Consider the following 16,281-nt stretch of genomic DNA (forward strand, 5'->3'; position numbering starts at 1 on the left):
TTTTTATTTCAAAGCAGAATCGAGGCAGTCCCTGCAAAAAGTTTCATTTTACATGAATATAGTTGTAAATTTCACTCGACTTGAAAAATACATTCCGAGTCCAATGGCAGAATCCTTTGGCAAAAAAAGAGTGCATTCAAATGCTAAAAGTGAAGATGCAAGCCGTAAAACTAGATTACATTCACAGCCAGAATCACAGTCTACCTTGCTAGTTGATTGGGGTCGTATGCATGGAGCGAATATTGAAAACGTTGAAATTAAAGAAACGGCCTCTGATGGTGAAGGCGAATATATGGCTTCACAATATTTAAAAATATCATAAACTACTAATATAGATAGTTTTCGGTCTATTTAACCACACTATCATATATTTATTGCATAGATGATCGAAAACTGACAAGAGGCGCATATGCTTCCAAAGACATTCCACCCAACTCGGAAATATGTTTTATTCCTAGCACAATACTTTTATCAGAATCTGATGTGCGTGCATCCGAGATCGGCAAAGCAATACTAACTTACATTGACGAGCATCAAGATGCAAAGCAAAAAATCTCTGACAAGATCAAGCATCCACACGCAGAAATCTTGCTTGCCATGGCCGCATTCATTGTACACCAGGTCTCGCTCCCAACAGCAGACTCGCACTGGCTACCGTACCTCGCCTCGCTACCAAAAAATTATGCCTTGCCACTCATGTGGACTCGAGATCGTATTCAGAATCTTCTTGGTGGAACGTCATTGCTGTATATGATGATAGAACGATTGGAATGGATCCAGAATAGCACAAAAGTGGTCGAAAATGCATGTGGCCATTACTTTCCTACTGGCGCGCTTACTGTTCAGTCTATGCAATGGGCAACCTGCTCTATCTGGAGTCGTGCGTTTCCAAAAGCTAAACCATCCTTGGATCTACAAGATGGTAGCCATCAAGACGTTCAAGACTGGATCGGGCTATCCGAGATCTGTCTATTTCCGATTTTAGATATGGTAAGTAGATCCGTTTTGATGTTGTATACCACAGATGATTGTCGCGCAATATCATTCATACAATGTCGTGAAATACAGTTTAATCATAAACGTGGGTATCGAGTAGAATGGAGAATGACCGAAAAAGGTGTGTCATTTATTACTCCCGACGGCATCTGCAAAGGAAGCGAGCTGCTGAACAATTATGGACCAAAAGGGAACGAAGTATGTAATGTGATTTATTCTAATTCGATATTAAACTATCCAACTCACATAATGGTTCAACATTCTACTTTGTAGAACCTGCTTAGTAATTACGGATTTGTTATTGAAAATAACCCAGAAGACTATTTCAAGGTGTTTCTTGGTCTGCAACAAGAGGATCCACTTTATACAGCCAAAAAAGCAGTTCTTGAAGTAGTATCAGAAAACGACTTATCTCATTTGGTATTCCTTAAAGATGATCTGCCAACAAACATGATTTCCATTTCACGAGTACTTGTAGCTAATAGCTGGGAATTGGCGATTTTGGAAGCCAGATTGACATCATCCACAAAAGTATCCCCACACTCCACTCCCATCTGCCTCCACAACGAAATCCTTGCGCTCTCTACTCTTTACAATCTGTTGAATAGTAAACTGAAAGTATTGAAAAGTACGACGCCAAATTATGAACAAGATACAATCGAGTTTCCAAATGATGATGAAGCGCGTAAACTTGTACACATTTACCGTGCAGGACAACAGTCGATTCTTGAGCATGCAATCCAAAATACACGGACTTTGGCCTCCATGACTAGCTCATGCCATAAGCAGTATGAAACACTAAGAGAATATATTGATGACTGTACGATCCATTTGCTCAATCCACATTTGAGTCCGGGTATTGTAGATTTGATGGCTGCTGTGTCATCCCTGCGTTGGAATGACAATGAATCGGTCACAGATGAGGAGGACTGGTTCGACTCTGATACCTGGCTGATGCTGATTCTTGCAAATGAAATTAAACAAGGCGCTGGCTCACACTGGAGTCGGCAGCTCGCAGATTTAGTTTGTCAAGATCAAGTCAGGCAAAAACATCTTGGGTGAGTCGTTGCTTTTACAGCTAGATGTGTCTTGAATACTGTATGAATGTGTAGAATCTATTATTTAATCTGATCACAAGGTATTCTAACATGCGCATGCAATGTGAATTACAGTGAAATCACCCAGGATATTCAAGATCACTTTAGTGAAAACATTCGTCCTAGACTAGATGAATTAGAGGGAAAGATTTCTGATTCGCTGTGGAAGATTGTTCAACATATCAACGATCAGGACAAGTTCGTTACAGCAGCCTGTGCTTTTGAATGCAATGGTGCAACTCTAGAATCATGCTGGGTAAACGATATTAAAAACAGTTGTACCGAGTCTTACGATGATTCCTTCATCACTGCAATTGTATTGGACTGATTGGTTAGCTTCCACCACTCATACAAATCAATAAAGCTTGATAAATTTGAAAACATAAACTTTAAAATCAAGTTCAACATTCTGATCAATTTGGTTTATATCATTTGAATCCGTTCTTGACCGCCTTCCATAGTTTGCTCAAAAGGCTATGGTTTTGATTGTATTGCCTCTTGCTATCCGGCGTGCCTTGAGCGCGGTGTTCAATCATCTTAATCTGGATACTCGCAGAAGGCACAGAGAGCCCAACCACATTCGCCAGTTGTCCACCAGGACCTTGAAGCAGCATCTCCTTGTGATCCATTGGCTCAGTCGGTTCCCCAGCCAACCTATAGACCTGCATAATATGCCTAATTTCTTTCAGCTGTTGGGCAATCTGCTTATCCCGCAGGTATTTTCTCGCAAGTAGTTCGTACTGGTTGGGCAATGGGCAAGGCTCGCCAATCGATTCAAGATAATTACAGAGTCGATCGTGGGCTTGTTGGAGTTCTGGGATGGACTGGAATATATATTCATAGGATGTTTGGAGTGGTTTGGATTGTTGTGCAGAAGAAAGTGAATAATATGCTGTGTGGGAAGACCTATAAGCTGCTGTTCTATAAGCGATGGTGGGTGCCAATGGAAGGACTTGAGCCAGACGAGTAGTTATTAATGAGTAAACCATCAACGAAATCGTGCTGATAAAAATGATGATTTGGTAAAATTGGAGAATCATTATTATACTTTTATTTGGCAGTTTCGACTTGGCTGCACTTATCGTGATAGTTACATTGGTTTGCATACTAACATGACCAAACCCATCAAATGGCTGGCAGGCAAGGTCTCGTTTATAACATGTACACAACTATTTGTTTAGAATATAACAGGCTAACACTAATATCGTTAGATATGGAAAAATCATGCCTACTTACCAACTTTGAAAAACGAGGTTGGCAAAAAGGGTCCGAGTGTGAGTCTAGCAGCTTGATGAAAAACAAGACTCTATCTAACAAATATATTTTGTTTTCTAGATGATTGGAATTTTTATTGGGCCGGTATGTAGATACCGTTTTATCTTTAAACCTTTGTTGGTTCAAGTATACCTGGTTAAAATATGATGAGCGTACATTTATATATGATAAAACTTGCATCACATTCTTAAATGCAATTTTGACTGAAATGCGGCATTTCACAAACAGGAGTTCATAATTTTAGGAGTATCATGAGCTCAGAATCAGGATATCGACTCTCTGATAATCAGTAAGCAACCCACGCATGATTTCAACCTTGCTAGATATTGAGTCGCGCTAAACTTTTAAAATGCAGAATCATCAACCATTTTCCTAATCATATCGAGCTAACCAAGAAAGATTTAATGGTCAAGAACATCAAACGATATAAAAAAGAATTAGAAAAGGATAAAAACAAACCGCCGACAAAGTTTCAATATATTGGTGAGTTGTATCTGCACGACCTTGATCGATCTAAACTGAATAGCACGCACATCAGCCATGATAGGGACGAGCGGCATTTTTTGTACCAAACCTACTTATTTATAATTCGAATACATGTACAATGAACATGTAAACTTTAGATTTTTTGCCAGTTACATATACCCTACCAGGAGACTACAATCTATTTGCTGAAGGTACAGAATGCATCAAGACTTTATATTACAAAGCTGTTTATACCATCAATGCTTAGTTTAAAATATACTTTTAAAATCAAATATAGAATTTCGCAAGAATCCTTCTGCAGTTTGGATCATGAAGCCAACCGATAAAGCACGAGGAATAGGCATTTTTATTATCAGCAAACTTAGCCAAATCAAAAAATGGTCAAGAGATAAATTACAGTTGAGTGTAGTCGGTCATCATATTTGAAAAATTATGACCATTTGTTTAATTACTTGTGTATTTTATAGATGGTCGTATGCCAACTGTAAAGATACATATGTTGTTTCACGATACATTGACAATCCACTGCTGATTGGCTCAAAAAAGTTTGATTTGAGACTTTATGTTTTGGTAACATCTTGGCGGCCCTTGGTAGCATATCGACACGGTCAGGGATTTGGACGCTTTTGTGCTGTCAAATACAATCGCGATATCGAGGAACTGGACAACAACTTTATGCATCTTACAAACGTTTCCATTCAAAAACATGGAGTATGTATCACATCATGAAGTTTATGTAAATGTGCTCAATGAAATAACATTGTGCAACGGGCTTGTATCAATTGATTTAGGAAGATTATAATGAAAATAACGGTGGAAAATGGCATTTCAAAAACATGCTACTCTACTTGAATGCTACACGAGGCAAGGAAGCTACTCAAAAACTATCGGACGAAATTGATTCTATTCTTATAAACTCTCTTCGTGCAGTTCAGAGTCTAATGATTAACGACAAGCATTGTTTCGAGTGTTATGGTTATGATATCATCATTGATGAAAATCTACGGCCGTGGTTGATTGAAGTCAATGCTTCTCCCTCACTTTCTGCAACAACTGCAGACGATAAAGCCATGAAGGTATTGCTATCATGAGATAGACTGATGTTTGTACTTTGATCTACTCAACCCAATGATACTGATTTTTGAAATGTTAACAGCACTGTCTCATCAACGATATTATAAATCTGGTTGTTCCAGATGATTTTCCAGAGTAAGTATTTCAATGCAAATCTGAAGTTTGACTTGATTCATTTATTTGATTAGACACTAACTTGTGACAATTATCTATGCTCAACTCAAACAATTAGGCTACGTGCTCATAAAAGTGGAACATTGATGAAATCCAAGAAAAATCTTGGAGAGTTTATTCCACTGCAAGATGATTTGGCAGGATTGGAAAAATCCAAGAGAACTTTGACAAGCGCCTAGATATAAGATATGCTTATCACACAGACCAGTCAAATGAATTGTATCGAGCTTACTTTTTAAAATAAACTTGAACAGTGTAGAAAGCGTGGTTTGAACCCATTGAGTATTACTGTGACGCCCAACGTCTGTATTTGACGGCACGAGGAACAGCTGGGTACTGTTTGGGTGGCATATCAGGTTGTGGTATACGTTTGAATTCATCAAGATTTCTATAATCAAATTTATAAGACGTAGTTTTTACAGGTTTGGCATTTCTGTTGAGTAAGTCTGTTACTGTAAGCATTGGAGTGGGACTTTGGTAAAGCAATTTGGTCATGACATGTTTTTTCCCAGGATTTCCGAGTTCATTGGATTGGTTCATTTGATGGGTAGTGTAAGAATCGTGATACAGAGATTCTGTTGTTGGGTATTCTAGCATTCGACGTCGCTCAGATCGGAGATCGGTATCATCGGTATATCGAAATTGATCTACTTCTACTATCAAAGTGATGTGAAAATACAGTTGCGCTATTAGTTGAGAAACTACTGTTTGAAAGACAAATCGGATCTGTTGCATACTACTGCCAAATATAGATAGTACATAGACTAGATTCAAACATTAGACCGTCAACTTACATTTTTTCCTGTTGATGGTGTACGCAGCTTGGTATGAAGACATGTACATCAGTTTATCAACATGTTTTTGGCTAGGAATGCCTGATCCAGGGAATTTTGCCATGTGTTGATCAAATTTCTAGTATTAGAAAATGCGAGTGACAATAAGCTATTTGAATCAAATAAAAAAATTCAAACCAAAAACTCCAACAAATTACCTTTAGATCTGCCAGAGGTGCAGCATAATTGTCAATTTTTTTTCTACTGCGACGATCATTTGCATTACTAACGCTTTCAAATGCCGTAAAATCCTTTGTGTAAATGGAATCCAAAGTACGAGACTGTAAATCGTATTTTAAAAGTCTATTTTGCAGATTGCTATGTTTGAATGTAAAGAGTGAAATTAGCCAGCTAGATTGAATAAAAGCATGATTGATACAAATGGGATATACCATAGTTGATGGGTGTCGTAATGACGTCGTTGCGAATGAGGAGACTTTGACAAAGGTCGTGGGATGGGTACAACTGACATTGCAGATAAGCTTGATTGGTAGATTTGTAAAGTTTGAATAAACAATAAATCAAGGTTTTGATTAAATCTAAATTATCAATCTCCGAGGTTGATGATGGAGTGGATATACTCGACATTCCCTAAATAGATGGGAAAGGGGTGGAAGAAAAAATGAGTCAATATTAAACTAGTTTAGTCAAACCAAATGGCTATTGTGTGAATGCAGCAAGCATGATGACAAGTGAAAGACAATGTTACTTGATTTGATGATAAAACTGAATGAATTGATAGTACCAAATTGCAGCCAGAAATTCAGCAACAATTGACTATTTAGGGTTTATTTACAGCTGTATTTATGTAAAATGAAACACGAAATAAGCTAAAATACATGATAAGCAGTCGTGTTTGATTGGTACTAATCTTACTGGACAATATTGTTTTAAACTCATTAATTCACTGATCTTCATGCCCACTCTTGTACAAAAATATAGAGCGAATGTTTACATTTCTGTTCTACATTCTTGACATCTCTTTAACCTCCAACTTTCCTTTCCTTTAAACATTGTGTGTTTTACCTGAATACGACTGAAAATGAATAGTTTTTATACAATGATACGGTAGTCAAGATTAGATTGAGCATCACAATGAGTTTTTTGAACCAAAAGCCTATGCTCTGATTTGGGGAGTAGACTCTAAACAGCGTGTTAGTTTAGAGTCTGGACACAAATTGGTGTTTTCAGACTTTTCTGGACATCAACAATTATCAGCAGAAATCATAAGAAATCGCCATGTCCAAGTCTCGAGTAAATACTGTCAAGTCTAATGATGCAAATGCTCTGTTTAAAAGCAAAAGTTTGTCTCAGGTATTTTGGTAGAATGCATTTTCAGTAACGGATCTGCACTTGACGAATCATAAGAATGCAATCTGACTCTCATATCGAACCAACTGCTGATTAACATGTACTATCATCATATATTCAACGCTGTGTTTAGATTCCATCATCTCCATTAAAGCCTCGAGAGTTAACTCGCATAAATCCCTCCAGTCCAGCAACTTCGGTTATTCCCGCTGGAACCGAAGATGCTCGGCGTTCATTTGACGAATGGATGAAGATTGCTGCTGAAAATGTAATATTCACACTGTTGATATCTTTTACCCATGGCTTGCTATACAATATCTTTACTTTTCAACCAGAAAAGGATAGTTAATGGTCAATTGTCGAAATTTCATGATGTTCAGCTCGAACAGTACAGGATTTAAACTATACGGAATGCGATGGTTTATGCATAAGCTAATTGAAATACGATTGGCTTAAATTTAGAATATTAGCACTGCAAACACATGGAATTTGGCACTGATTGATTACTTTCATGATATGAGTGTTCTTCGTGACGGCAGCTCTATTAATTTTCAAAAGGCATCCTGTACCTTGGATGGATGTGTCAAGATCTACACATCCCGTATTGACTCGGTTGATTCAGAAACAAAACGATTGCTGGATAGCCTTGCAGATAGAGAAAATCGGCCTGAAAATGGTATTGCATCTCATCACTTGATGTTTTCATTTTCAAATATGTGTTTGTCCAGCATGTAGTTTATCATTTCAAATGTAACCCATGCCTCTTTCAAATATAGGCGAAACAGCCATTGTATCAAGTGTAAAAACAAAGGTAAGTGCAGTGTGATTGATTGTATAGATGCATGCCAGACACATTGCACTTTTTGAATTCAAATATTGATATTGTACTATTTTACCTTTTAATTTAAAACCCACTGTATACTACAATTTAGAGTAAATCATCCGCAAAAACTTTACAGGAAGATGTCACCGAGCTGAATTGGAAACACATGGATGCAGAGTTTTCGGTCGATCCACTTTTCAAGAAAACCGCAGCTGAGTTTGATGAAGGTGGTGCTCAAGGCTTGTTGCTGAATCACTTGATGATATCCGCTGATGGAAAGGTTCTGTTTGATGCCAGCGATGTTATGATGGATTCCAGCACTGCTGATGATATGGCACCCTTGAGTTGCGGCTCAGATATTTTGTCGGCTCATTTTGAGCAGTTATTCGGTAAGTTTGTAGTACTAGTTGATCTAGATCATGCTTGCAAGATTTGATGGCATGGTAGATGTATCGCCAAGGCTCGTAAAACTAATTATTTTAAAAATGTAATCTTTTCAAGCTAAAATTAAAGGCAATCTTTCCAGTCTAGACAACTTCGATATATGTCCTACTTTTTCGTCATTTCGATTTGACAATAGCGAGTTTTATCCCAAGACTCCAGCCAAGTATGATACAATGATGCAACAGCAAGACGATCCTGATGATTATGGCGATGTTGATAATTATGATCCCTATGATCAAGGTCCAATGGTTGAGGACGATGATGGTTATGAAAACTACAATCAAGATTCAGCTAGTCAATCTATTCATCCACTCAATCTAGAAGATATAAGCAGCATGTCCATTGCTGGTGAAACGGATGAACCGGAAAGTGATGCTCAAATGTCGAGCCAGTTGTTTTCGTACTTTGATGCTAATGCGGCTCGTAATTGGGCTGGGCCAGAATATTGGCGTTCACGATCACTTCGGGGTAAATACCGTTGTGGCATGACTCATTGGATAACCATTTCAATGCTAAAATCTATTCTAAACTCTATGCACTGTTTTTATTTTAGTTAATAAGAAAACAGAAGGTTCCGTTGAATCAACAAATGCAGCCAAACCAAAGAGATCTCAGCAAGCTCCCACACTCGACTTTTTAAGCAATGTGCCAATTGATCGTGAGGCTATATTTACCCCACCAGCCAAGCCTAGTCTTTTACCCAAAAACTCTACCAAAGAGCTGTCTACACATCAACTTCCACCTGATATGCATGTATCGTCTGCCAATTTTCTCAAATACTTTCTCAAACCTCATCTTCAAGTCAGCATAGGTAAGCAAGCGAGTTTGAATATACATTGGGAGGTCAAGTATGCAGAGACTGTATGTTTGACACGTGTGTTGTTGAAATGGTTAAATCGACAGATGCTAGATCCACAAATCGAGTTGAACCTAGCATTGGGCAGATTTTAGATGATGGAAATGATGCAGGAATGCACACTATCACTGATGGTAATGATTCATGTTTGGGTATTGTGTATCTATATCGGTACTGCTGATTTACTCAACATGTTTTTAAGGGCAATTAGAAAACGAATACAATAATCCTTTGGAATATGCTGGCGACGATGATGGTGATGAGTATTATGATTTTGGACAAGGGGGCAATGACGGTCATCCAAGCGATCCCACAATGTACAATTCAAAGCATTCTGTGGATAACTCCAATATAATCGACCTATCATTGGATCAAGGTGGTGATTACAAGAGTCATTTAGGGACTATGTTATCTGCAGGAGTTTCAAGGCAATCTATAGCGCCTTTGGTTGGACTTGCTCGGTCGGCGAAGCGAGTAGATGTGAAAAAATTGAAGGATAATATCTGGAAAACAATTGATGTTGAACGTGACGAGTCTAATTCGTTGCAGAACACTTGTGCTCCTGATATTACAAAACAATCAGAATATCACAAGGTATGTAATCATTTTTTGTAACGAGTTGGAAATAATATCAAAATGACTTACTATTTGGTTTGTTTGGAATGATCAACTTTTGATTCATGTCTTTACACAATTTTATTGGACATTTGGAATCTCGTACAGCCAAAAGTGTTTTCATCTGTGGTCTCGGAGCTTTGTCATGCGTATTCGCCGGCTGCATACAATGATATTTCGGTAGCATTTTGTTTTATTTGTGTGTTGCACTTGGCAAACGAAAAGAATCTGGAAATTCATGGATCATCAGAACTAGAAGATTTACAGATTACAGTTCCCAACGCATAGACTCCAACTCCGTTTTCACGTTTAAAAACAAATCTGTTTCATTTAAATAAAGCTCGCTATCTTGAGTTGAAACAAACCATGCAAGTGTATTGTATCCAAATCGTGTTGCTTGTAAATGGGCAATAGATAATGATTTGAAATCACACTGACAAAAAGTTGTAAAAATAAATGAGTTCAAAATGTTATTTGCGACGAATATCCATCAGACGAATAGCAACTGCATTGCGATGTGCTTCCAATTGTTCCAAAGCAGCGAGAGTCATGACACAATCGCCCAGACGATCCAATCCCTCCTTGGTCAATTCCTGAGTTGTGATGTGTTTCAGGAATGTGTGGGTGTTGACACCCGAATACATACGAGCATACCCATATGTGGGAAGAGTGTGGTTGGTTCCAGAGGCATAGTCTCCACAACTAAACAAGATAAACCCTAAACGTCAGTACTTTCATCTTTGACACGTGTACAATTATTTCATGTCTATTCTATTGAACATTCATATGAAAAGGTCAATAAACAAGTTACCTTTCAGGAGAGTATGCTCCCAAAAACACCGATCCGGCACTCTTGATCCTATCTACCAGATTGCGAGCATGGTCCACATTCAGAATTAAATGTTCAGGCGCATATTCGTTTGAAAAGGCAAGTGCTTCATCCATGGTATCGACCATGAGAATATAGCTTTTTTCCAAAGCAAGTTTAACAACATCGGCACGAGGAAGAACCATGGCCTGACGACGCAGCTCCTGCTGAAGAGCGTCTAGATGGTTCTGTTTAAATCCAATGGCAACCAAGACGACTTGGCTGTCAGCACCGTGCTCAGCCTGGCTGAGAAGATCGGAAACGACATAACGAGGATCAGAACATGCATCTGCAATCACAAGAAGCTCAGAAGGTCCAGCAGGCATGTCAATGGAAAGCAAAGCAGAACTATCCGATTGGGCAATCATTTTTGCAGCCGTCACGTATTGGTTTCCAGGACCACAAATTTTATCTACTTTTGGGACAGTAGCAGTACCAAACGCCATGGCAGCAATGGCTTGGGCACCACCAACCTTGAGAACGGCAGTCGCACCCACCTTTGCAGCCACGTACATGATTTCTGGCGAAATGGTACCATCTTTTCTAGGAGGTGTTGCAATGACGATTTCAGAGCAACCAGCCACTTTTGCGGGAATAGCCAGCATGAGAGTAGATGAGGGCAACACGGCAGTACCACCAGGTACATACAGACCTACGCGCTCAATTGGACGAGCAATACGAGAGCACACTACACCTGGCATAGTTTCTACAACAAGTGGTTCATTGTCCATTTGAGCCTGATGGAACTTCCAGATATTTTCAAAGGCAAGATCAATGGATGCTTTGACGTTGGCATCAATGATCATTTTTGCGGGATCAAACGGACTGCGTTCCAGCAAATTGTCGATGGATAGCTGAGCCTTGTCAAACTTTGCAGTTAATTCAACGAGAGCAGCATCACCCTGAGCACGCACTTGGGCGACGATAGGACGAACTCTGGCCATGATCTCGTCGGTATTGATGATGGGACGTTGAATCAAACGATTGGACAATTGAGCAGACAGTTTGCCTTTGTAAACCTGCATAGTAAATGGAAGTAATTCTTTTGGAGTGGGTTCAAGAGTTTTTTCAGAAACGGAATTTGGGATGTTCTCCTTGTTGGAAGCGACCATATCAGCGAATTTGCACTTGGCATCGCCGGGACGACGAGATATTTTTTTAGATTTGGCATCCAATTGACGCTCCACATCGGATAGCGATACTCCAGAAGCGATGCATTTTGCCATGGCAAAATAAATCAAATCGGCAGCTTCCCAAGCGATGTCATCATGAGCTGTAGCATCGCACAATTCTTGAGCCTCTTCCAGGATTTTTGCATGCAGTAAAGCAGGATCATCAAATATACGTTTTGTATAGGAACCAGCAGGAGCATGAAGACGACGATGAGTCAAGGTAGCAGCCAGATTAGATATGCCAGAGTCTGGACCAAAACAAGTACGAGTGGAGAGATGACAGAAACCAGGATGAGTTTGAATGACAGTGAAACGAAGGGTGTCGGCATCACAGTCCCAATCAATGCGGATCAATTGCTGAGTAGCACCAGAAGTCAGTCCTTTATGCCAAATGCCACGATTACGAGAGTAATAAACGCCTTGACCTGTGGTCAAGGCCTTCAGAATAGACTCGTAAGAAGAATAACACAAACCCAAAGCAATGCCTTGCGTGTCGGTTACAATAGTAGGAAATAGTCCATCGGGACGATCAGAAACCAACTTGCTGGTCAATGCATGAACAATATCAATAGAACCTGGAGCAGGACCAAGAGAAAGTTGGGATGCTTGAACAAGATGCTTAATGTGCGGAGTATCCGATGAAATGGTCGAGGATACGATGGATAAAGAAGGATCCTTTGCAGCCATGGAATCGAGCAAAGCCAAAGAATCAGCAGAGCAAGAATCAGCGACAATAAGAGAGACCAACGAGCAGAGCTTAGTCAGCATGTCATGGTTGAATGAAGACACTCTGATGCCTAAACGATCTCTTGGAAGATCCTCTAGAACAGACATGTCATTTTGGGGAAAATCGACAATGACTTTGGAAGCTCCAGCATCGAGAGTCGACCGAGGAGTTGCCGATAAAACCCAAAGTTCCTTGGCAGACAGCGCAAGATTCAAGTCCGATACAAGGACAGGAAACACTTTGGCTGCTGCCAAAGCTGATGGAGAGAGCGGAACAATAGTACAATCGATGGCTATCATTTCATTGATGGTCAACTGTCGAATTATTATTTTTTATTTTCAAGTTTCTCGTTCGGCTCCCTTATTTTTAGTCTGCCGCATCTTAATTTCTGGCCCGCGTCCATTGCGTGGGATTCCCATTCCTACTATTCCTCCATTGCCAAACCGATTGCCTGTTGCTGCCTCAGAATACGATCGTGGTGGAGGTGATTCACTAGCATTACTTGTCATTCCTACTTCTTCCTTGCTCACTATACTTGGTGTTTCTTTTAATTCTTCGGCTGGCAATGTTTCTTTTAATTCCTCCCCTGTCAATGGTGTGTCTTCTCTCAATTCCTCATTGGCCTCTACCACTAGCCCTGAAGATCGCATTTTTTTGCTGGGATTCTCTTGTCCTGTAACTGCAGCATTGTTCTGCTGTTTGCTTCGCTTTTTCAGTCCTGGTGCTGGCTCAGATTCTTGGAATACTTCAGCTGCCAACCCCGCACTACACATTCATTAGTTTATGTTTCTAATCTACTTGCACGACTGTTCATCCGTCTTACCTTTTGATATGCTGAATGACAATTCCCATCGAATCATCTTCAAACTTATCCCATGCTTTGACCATCTTGATAAACTCCAATGTTGGCCATGTAATGTCTAGCTTACGTGATCCGACATTGTTTGGATCCTTGGGTTTGATTGCAAGCCCTACATAGAATGTGGTGGTCCAGATTGGTGTACCCACTGCCGTTGTGTCTTCCGTGGCCTTTTCTTCCGAGTTTGCTTTTGTTGCCGACTCTTCTACTTGGGCCGTTGCTTCCTTGTCCACCTCGCCATCTGTTGATTTGGTCGCCTGCTCTATAAATGCCAATGCATCTGAACTACTAGGTGCTTGTCCATGAGCTACATCATGCTGATCATTCTCATTAAAACACATTGTCTTTTTATCAAATCCTTTGATGTATGGATGCGCAATATCCAAATTCTCTGCAAGCTCCAGCTTCATCACCAGTTGTCGTAATCGCGACTCTACAAACCCTGCCCACATGAGCTGTTTCTCATCATCGTTGGATGAAGCTATCACCTGCAAGTAATATTTGTATCTGTGAAAAAAGTCGTTTTTTTGAAAGAGTACTGTCCATTTCTCTCGTCCAAGCATAATCTTATCCGTAGTTACTGCTGCCCGCTCAAACTCCTGTGTGGTCACTGTTTGAGTAGATACCGTCACATTGTGTGTTGAACACATTGATGGATAGGCGGGCGTAATAATAGGCATTCGATGCGCTTTGTCTTGTGGATAAATCTTGGGGTTCCATACTCGCACTGCAAGTGGTCCTTCCTCGATGGGTTTGAGAAGAACCGGAAGCGGCCATTCCCTAATACCACATGCATTGTTTAAAAATGACTCCATCTGGCATACCCTGCAGTTTTATCACCTACCACCGATACATGATTTGAAAAAACTTGGACACTACTTCTCCTGCTGCTGCACAAGGATACAGCTGACATACTCGTGCAATGAGAATGGCCCATGCTACTCCACCAAAGAATCCCATTACATTGGAGTAGATTGCTCGTTGCAAGGCCCACAGTTTAATACACCGCAATGCTATTCGAAATGTTTCTACATTAGGAACCAGTCGAAGAATATCATCCGTTACTCGTGAACCTAGAGTTTAAATCAATGCATATAAGCCTACAATAAACCGTCAAGTGATGCTCAATTCTATCAAACCCAATTACCATTCAAACTACGAATGCAGCGATCATCCAAATTTTTCAATAAACTATCGTCAGAAAGATCAAGATCTTCAGATACAGTTGGGAGAGCCAGCCTCGCAAATACCAAATCAATCTATGCCATACAGTTACAAAACAAGTTGGAGTTTAACAAATAAAAGGCATGCTACAAGAGTTTTGCAGTTTACAAAGTATTCTTACCGAAATATCTGAAAATTCAAGTTTAATAATCGGCACATATGCATCGGCAACAGCCTAAGTTACATGGCATAAAATTGAGTCGTCAAACTACAAGTATCAAAACCATTTGAATTTTAAACCCAAAACTTACGGTAATTTCAGATACTTCTTGTCGAGCTTTTAAAAGCTCATACATGTATTCTAAAAAATCCTCACGTTTGACATGTTTTGGGGCTACACAAAGTGTATCGATATCACTCTCTAAGCATCGCAGAATGTGTGTAATTGAACCATGTTAGGATCTGTAACTTTTAAAAGAATGCAAGTTGTATGAAACACAGTCGATAAACACTTACTTTTGCCATGAACCCCAAGACGATAAGAGCCAAAAGTAAAGATTTTACCACCGACATCGTTTGCCAGAGATTCAGGCAAGCCGTTTTTAATACTCACAGATCGAACAAACTCTTTAAAAATGGCATCAATTTTTCCTAAAACTATTTCACTGACCAGGAATAGTATTAGCCAACAGAACAGCACATCAAACAGCCTGGTTTTCAGCAAGAATCGACACACCGCTTTTGAGCCTCTTCTTCGCTTTCGTACTGGCCATAATCACGCAGCGTCTGAACAAGCTGCTCTGTACACGCAATTTCCTTTTCTGTTGGAGGGTTTTCTGAGATGGGTGGAGTGACACCTAAATGGCGATGTCGCTGGGGATAGCTGGTATTGAAGCCACTGCTTATCCCTCCGTTATTCAAATATCGACTCATTGCAGCCGAGTTGACGATACGGTTTTAAAAAAAAGATGATTCAATAATAGATACTCGATGAACTCGAGTAAACTGCCTGTAGATACAGCACTGATTGTACTGAAATAACTAGTATTTGATCAAGATATCACCTAGTTTATAAAGCAGCAAATACGGTAATATTAGCACATCAATCTGCAGGATAAATTAACATTGGTAACCAAGCCATGCAGAAGAGGAGCAGTCATGGACACATTCACTGCAGATTGATTCTACGATCATCAGTTTCAGACAAAAACAACAAAACATCAAACTGGCTAAACCAACATGACATGATATTCCCAACAGAGCCAACTCTCCATTGTTTTGCAACATGACTACTGATCTACACTTGATTCCATGTCAAGCTGTCAATACTTGAGAATCTCGATACAATATAACTGAATTGCCAAGAGTTGGAATGGCATTTTGAGTTCTTGACCAGATCAACAGCAATCCATAGTAATGATCTACAGGACTATACAATAGATGGTGACTGAACGAGAGGACTGTGCCAAGACTAGAAAGGAAGAAAAGAGTGTAGATGGCTGGATAA

The 16,281-nt window shown here is 39.7% G+C and overlaps 7 protein-coding genes across 7 annotated transcripts; 3 read left to right on the forward strand and 4 right to left on the reverse strand.

Moving 5' to 3' along the window:
- Positions 1–103: 103 nt before the first annotated feature.
- On the forward strand, positions 104–2,421 carry BATDEDRAFT_86633 (uncharacterized protein; the record flags this gene model as incomplete). Its single annotated transcript, XM_006676857.1, has 5 exons — positions 104–278; positions 383–990; positions 1,069–1,194; positions 1,270–2,054; positions 2,169–2,421. 5 exons carry the CDS (start codon positions 104–106, stop codon positions 2,419–2,421), a joined length of 1,947 nt encoding a protein of 648 aa, XP_006676920.1.
- A 100-nt stretch (positions 2,422–2,521) lies between these two features.
- On the reverse strand, positions 2,522–3,133 carry BATDEDRAFT_86445 (uncharacterized protein; the record flags this gene model as incomplete). Its single annotated transcript, XM_006676987.1, has 1 exon — positions 2,522–3,133. One exon carries the CDS (start codon positions 3,131–3,133, stop codon positions 2,522–2,524), a length of 612 nt encoding a protein of 203 aa, XP_006677050.1.
- A 588-nt stretch (positions 3,134–3,721) lies between these two features.
- Positions 3,722–4,945, forward strand: BATDEDRAFT_9299 (uncharacterized protein; the record flags this gene model as incomplete). Its single annotated transcript, XM_006676429.1, has 5 exons — positions 3,722–3,851; positions 3,992–4,045; positions 4,132–4,266; positions 4,345–4,565; positions 4,646–4,945. Coding segments are annotated over 5 exons (840 nt in total), but the record flags the coding sequence as incomplete, so codon positions are not given.
- Positions 4,946–5,387: 442 nt separating this feature from the next.
- On the reverse strand, positions 5,388–6,407 carry BATDEDRAFT_22912 (uncharacterized protein; the record flags this gene model as incomplete). Its single annotated transcript, XM_006676602.1, has 4 exons — positions 5,388–5,758; positions 5,897–6,014; positions 6,094–6,253; positions 6,328–6,407. The coding sequence occupies 4 exons, from the start codon at positions 6,405–6,407 to the stop codon at positions 5,388–5,390; spliced, it is 729 nt and encodes a 242-aa protein (XP_006676665.1).
- Positions 6,408–7,174: 767 nt separating this feature from the next.
- Positions 7,175–10,339, forward strand: BATDEDRAFT_34419 (condensin subunit BRN1; the record flags this gene model as incomplete). The annotated part of the gene is made up of 10 exons (XM_006676729.1): positions 7,175–7,249; positions 7,380–7,514; positions 7,709–7,922; positions 8,023–8,057; positions 8,179–8,458; positions 8,571–8,981; positions 9,067–9,324; positions 9,417–9,503; positions 9,581–9,963; positions 10,093–10,339. The coding sequence occupies 10 exons, from the start codon at positions 7,175–7,177 to the stop codon at positions 10,270–10,272; spliced, it is 2,058 nt and encodes a 685-aa protein (XP_006676792.1). The 3' UTR covers positions 10,273–10,339.
- A 115-nt stretch (positions 10,340–10,454) lies between these two features.
- BATDEDRAFT_9548 (trifunctional histidinol dehydrogenase/phosphoribosyl-AMP cyclohydrolase/phosphoribosyl-ATP diphosphatase) lies at positions 10,455–12,711 on the reverse strand (the record flags this gene model as incomplete). Its single annotated transcript, XM_006676462.1, has 2 exons — positions 10,455–10,686; positions 10,796–12,711. The coding sequence occupies 2 exons, from the start codon at positions 12,709–12,711 to the stop codon at positions 10,455–10,457; spliced, it is 2,148 nt and encodes a 715-aa protein (XP_006676525.1).
- Positions 12,712–13,570: 859 nt separating this feature from the next.
- BATDEDRAFT_9489 (polynucleotide adenylyltransferase PAP1) lies at positions 13,571–15,707 on the reverse strand (the record flags this gene model as incomplete). The annotated part of the gene is made up of 7 exons (XM_006676455.1): positions 13,571–14,390; positions 14,455–14,683; positions 14,758–14,869; positions 14,956–15,009; positions 15,086–15,195; positions 15,291–15,439; positions 15,511–15,707. The coding sequence occupies 7 exons, from the start codon at positions 15,705–15,707 to the stop codon at positions 13,571–13,573; spliced, it is 1,671 nt and encodes a 556-aa protein (XP_006676518.1).
- Between the last annotated feature and the right edge of the window lie 574 nt (positions 15,708–16,281).

The sequence above is a fragment of the Batrachochytrium dendrobatidis genome, assembly GCF_000203795.2.
Source record: "Batrachochytrium dendrobatidis JAM81 unplaced genomic scaffold BATDEscaffold_2, whole genome shotgun sequence".
In the NCBI taxonomy this organism is placed as follows: Eukaryota; Fungi; Chytridiomycota; class Chytridiomycetes; order Rhizophydiales; genus Batrachochytrium; species Batrachochytrium dendrobatidis.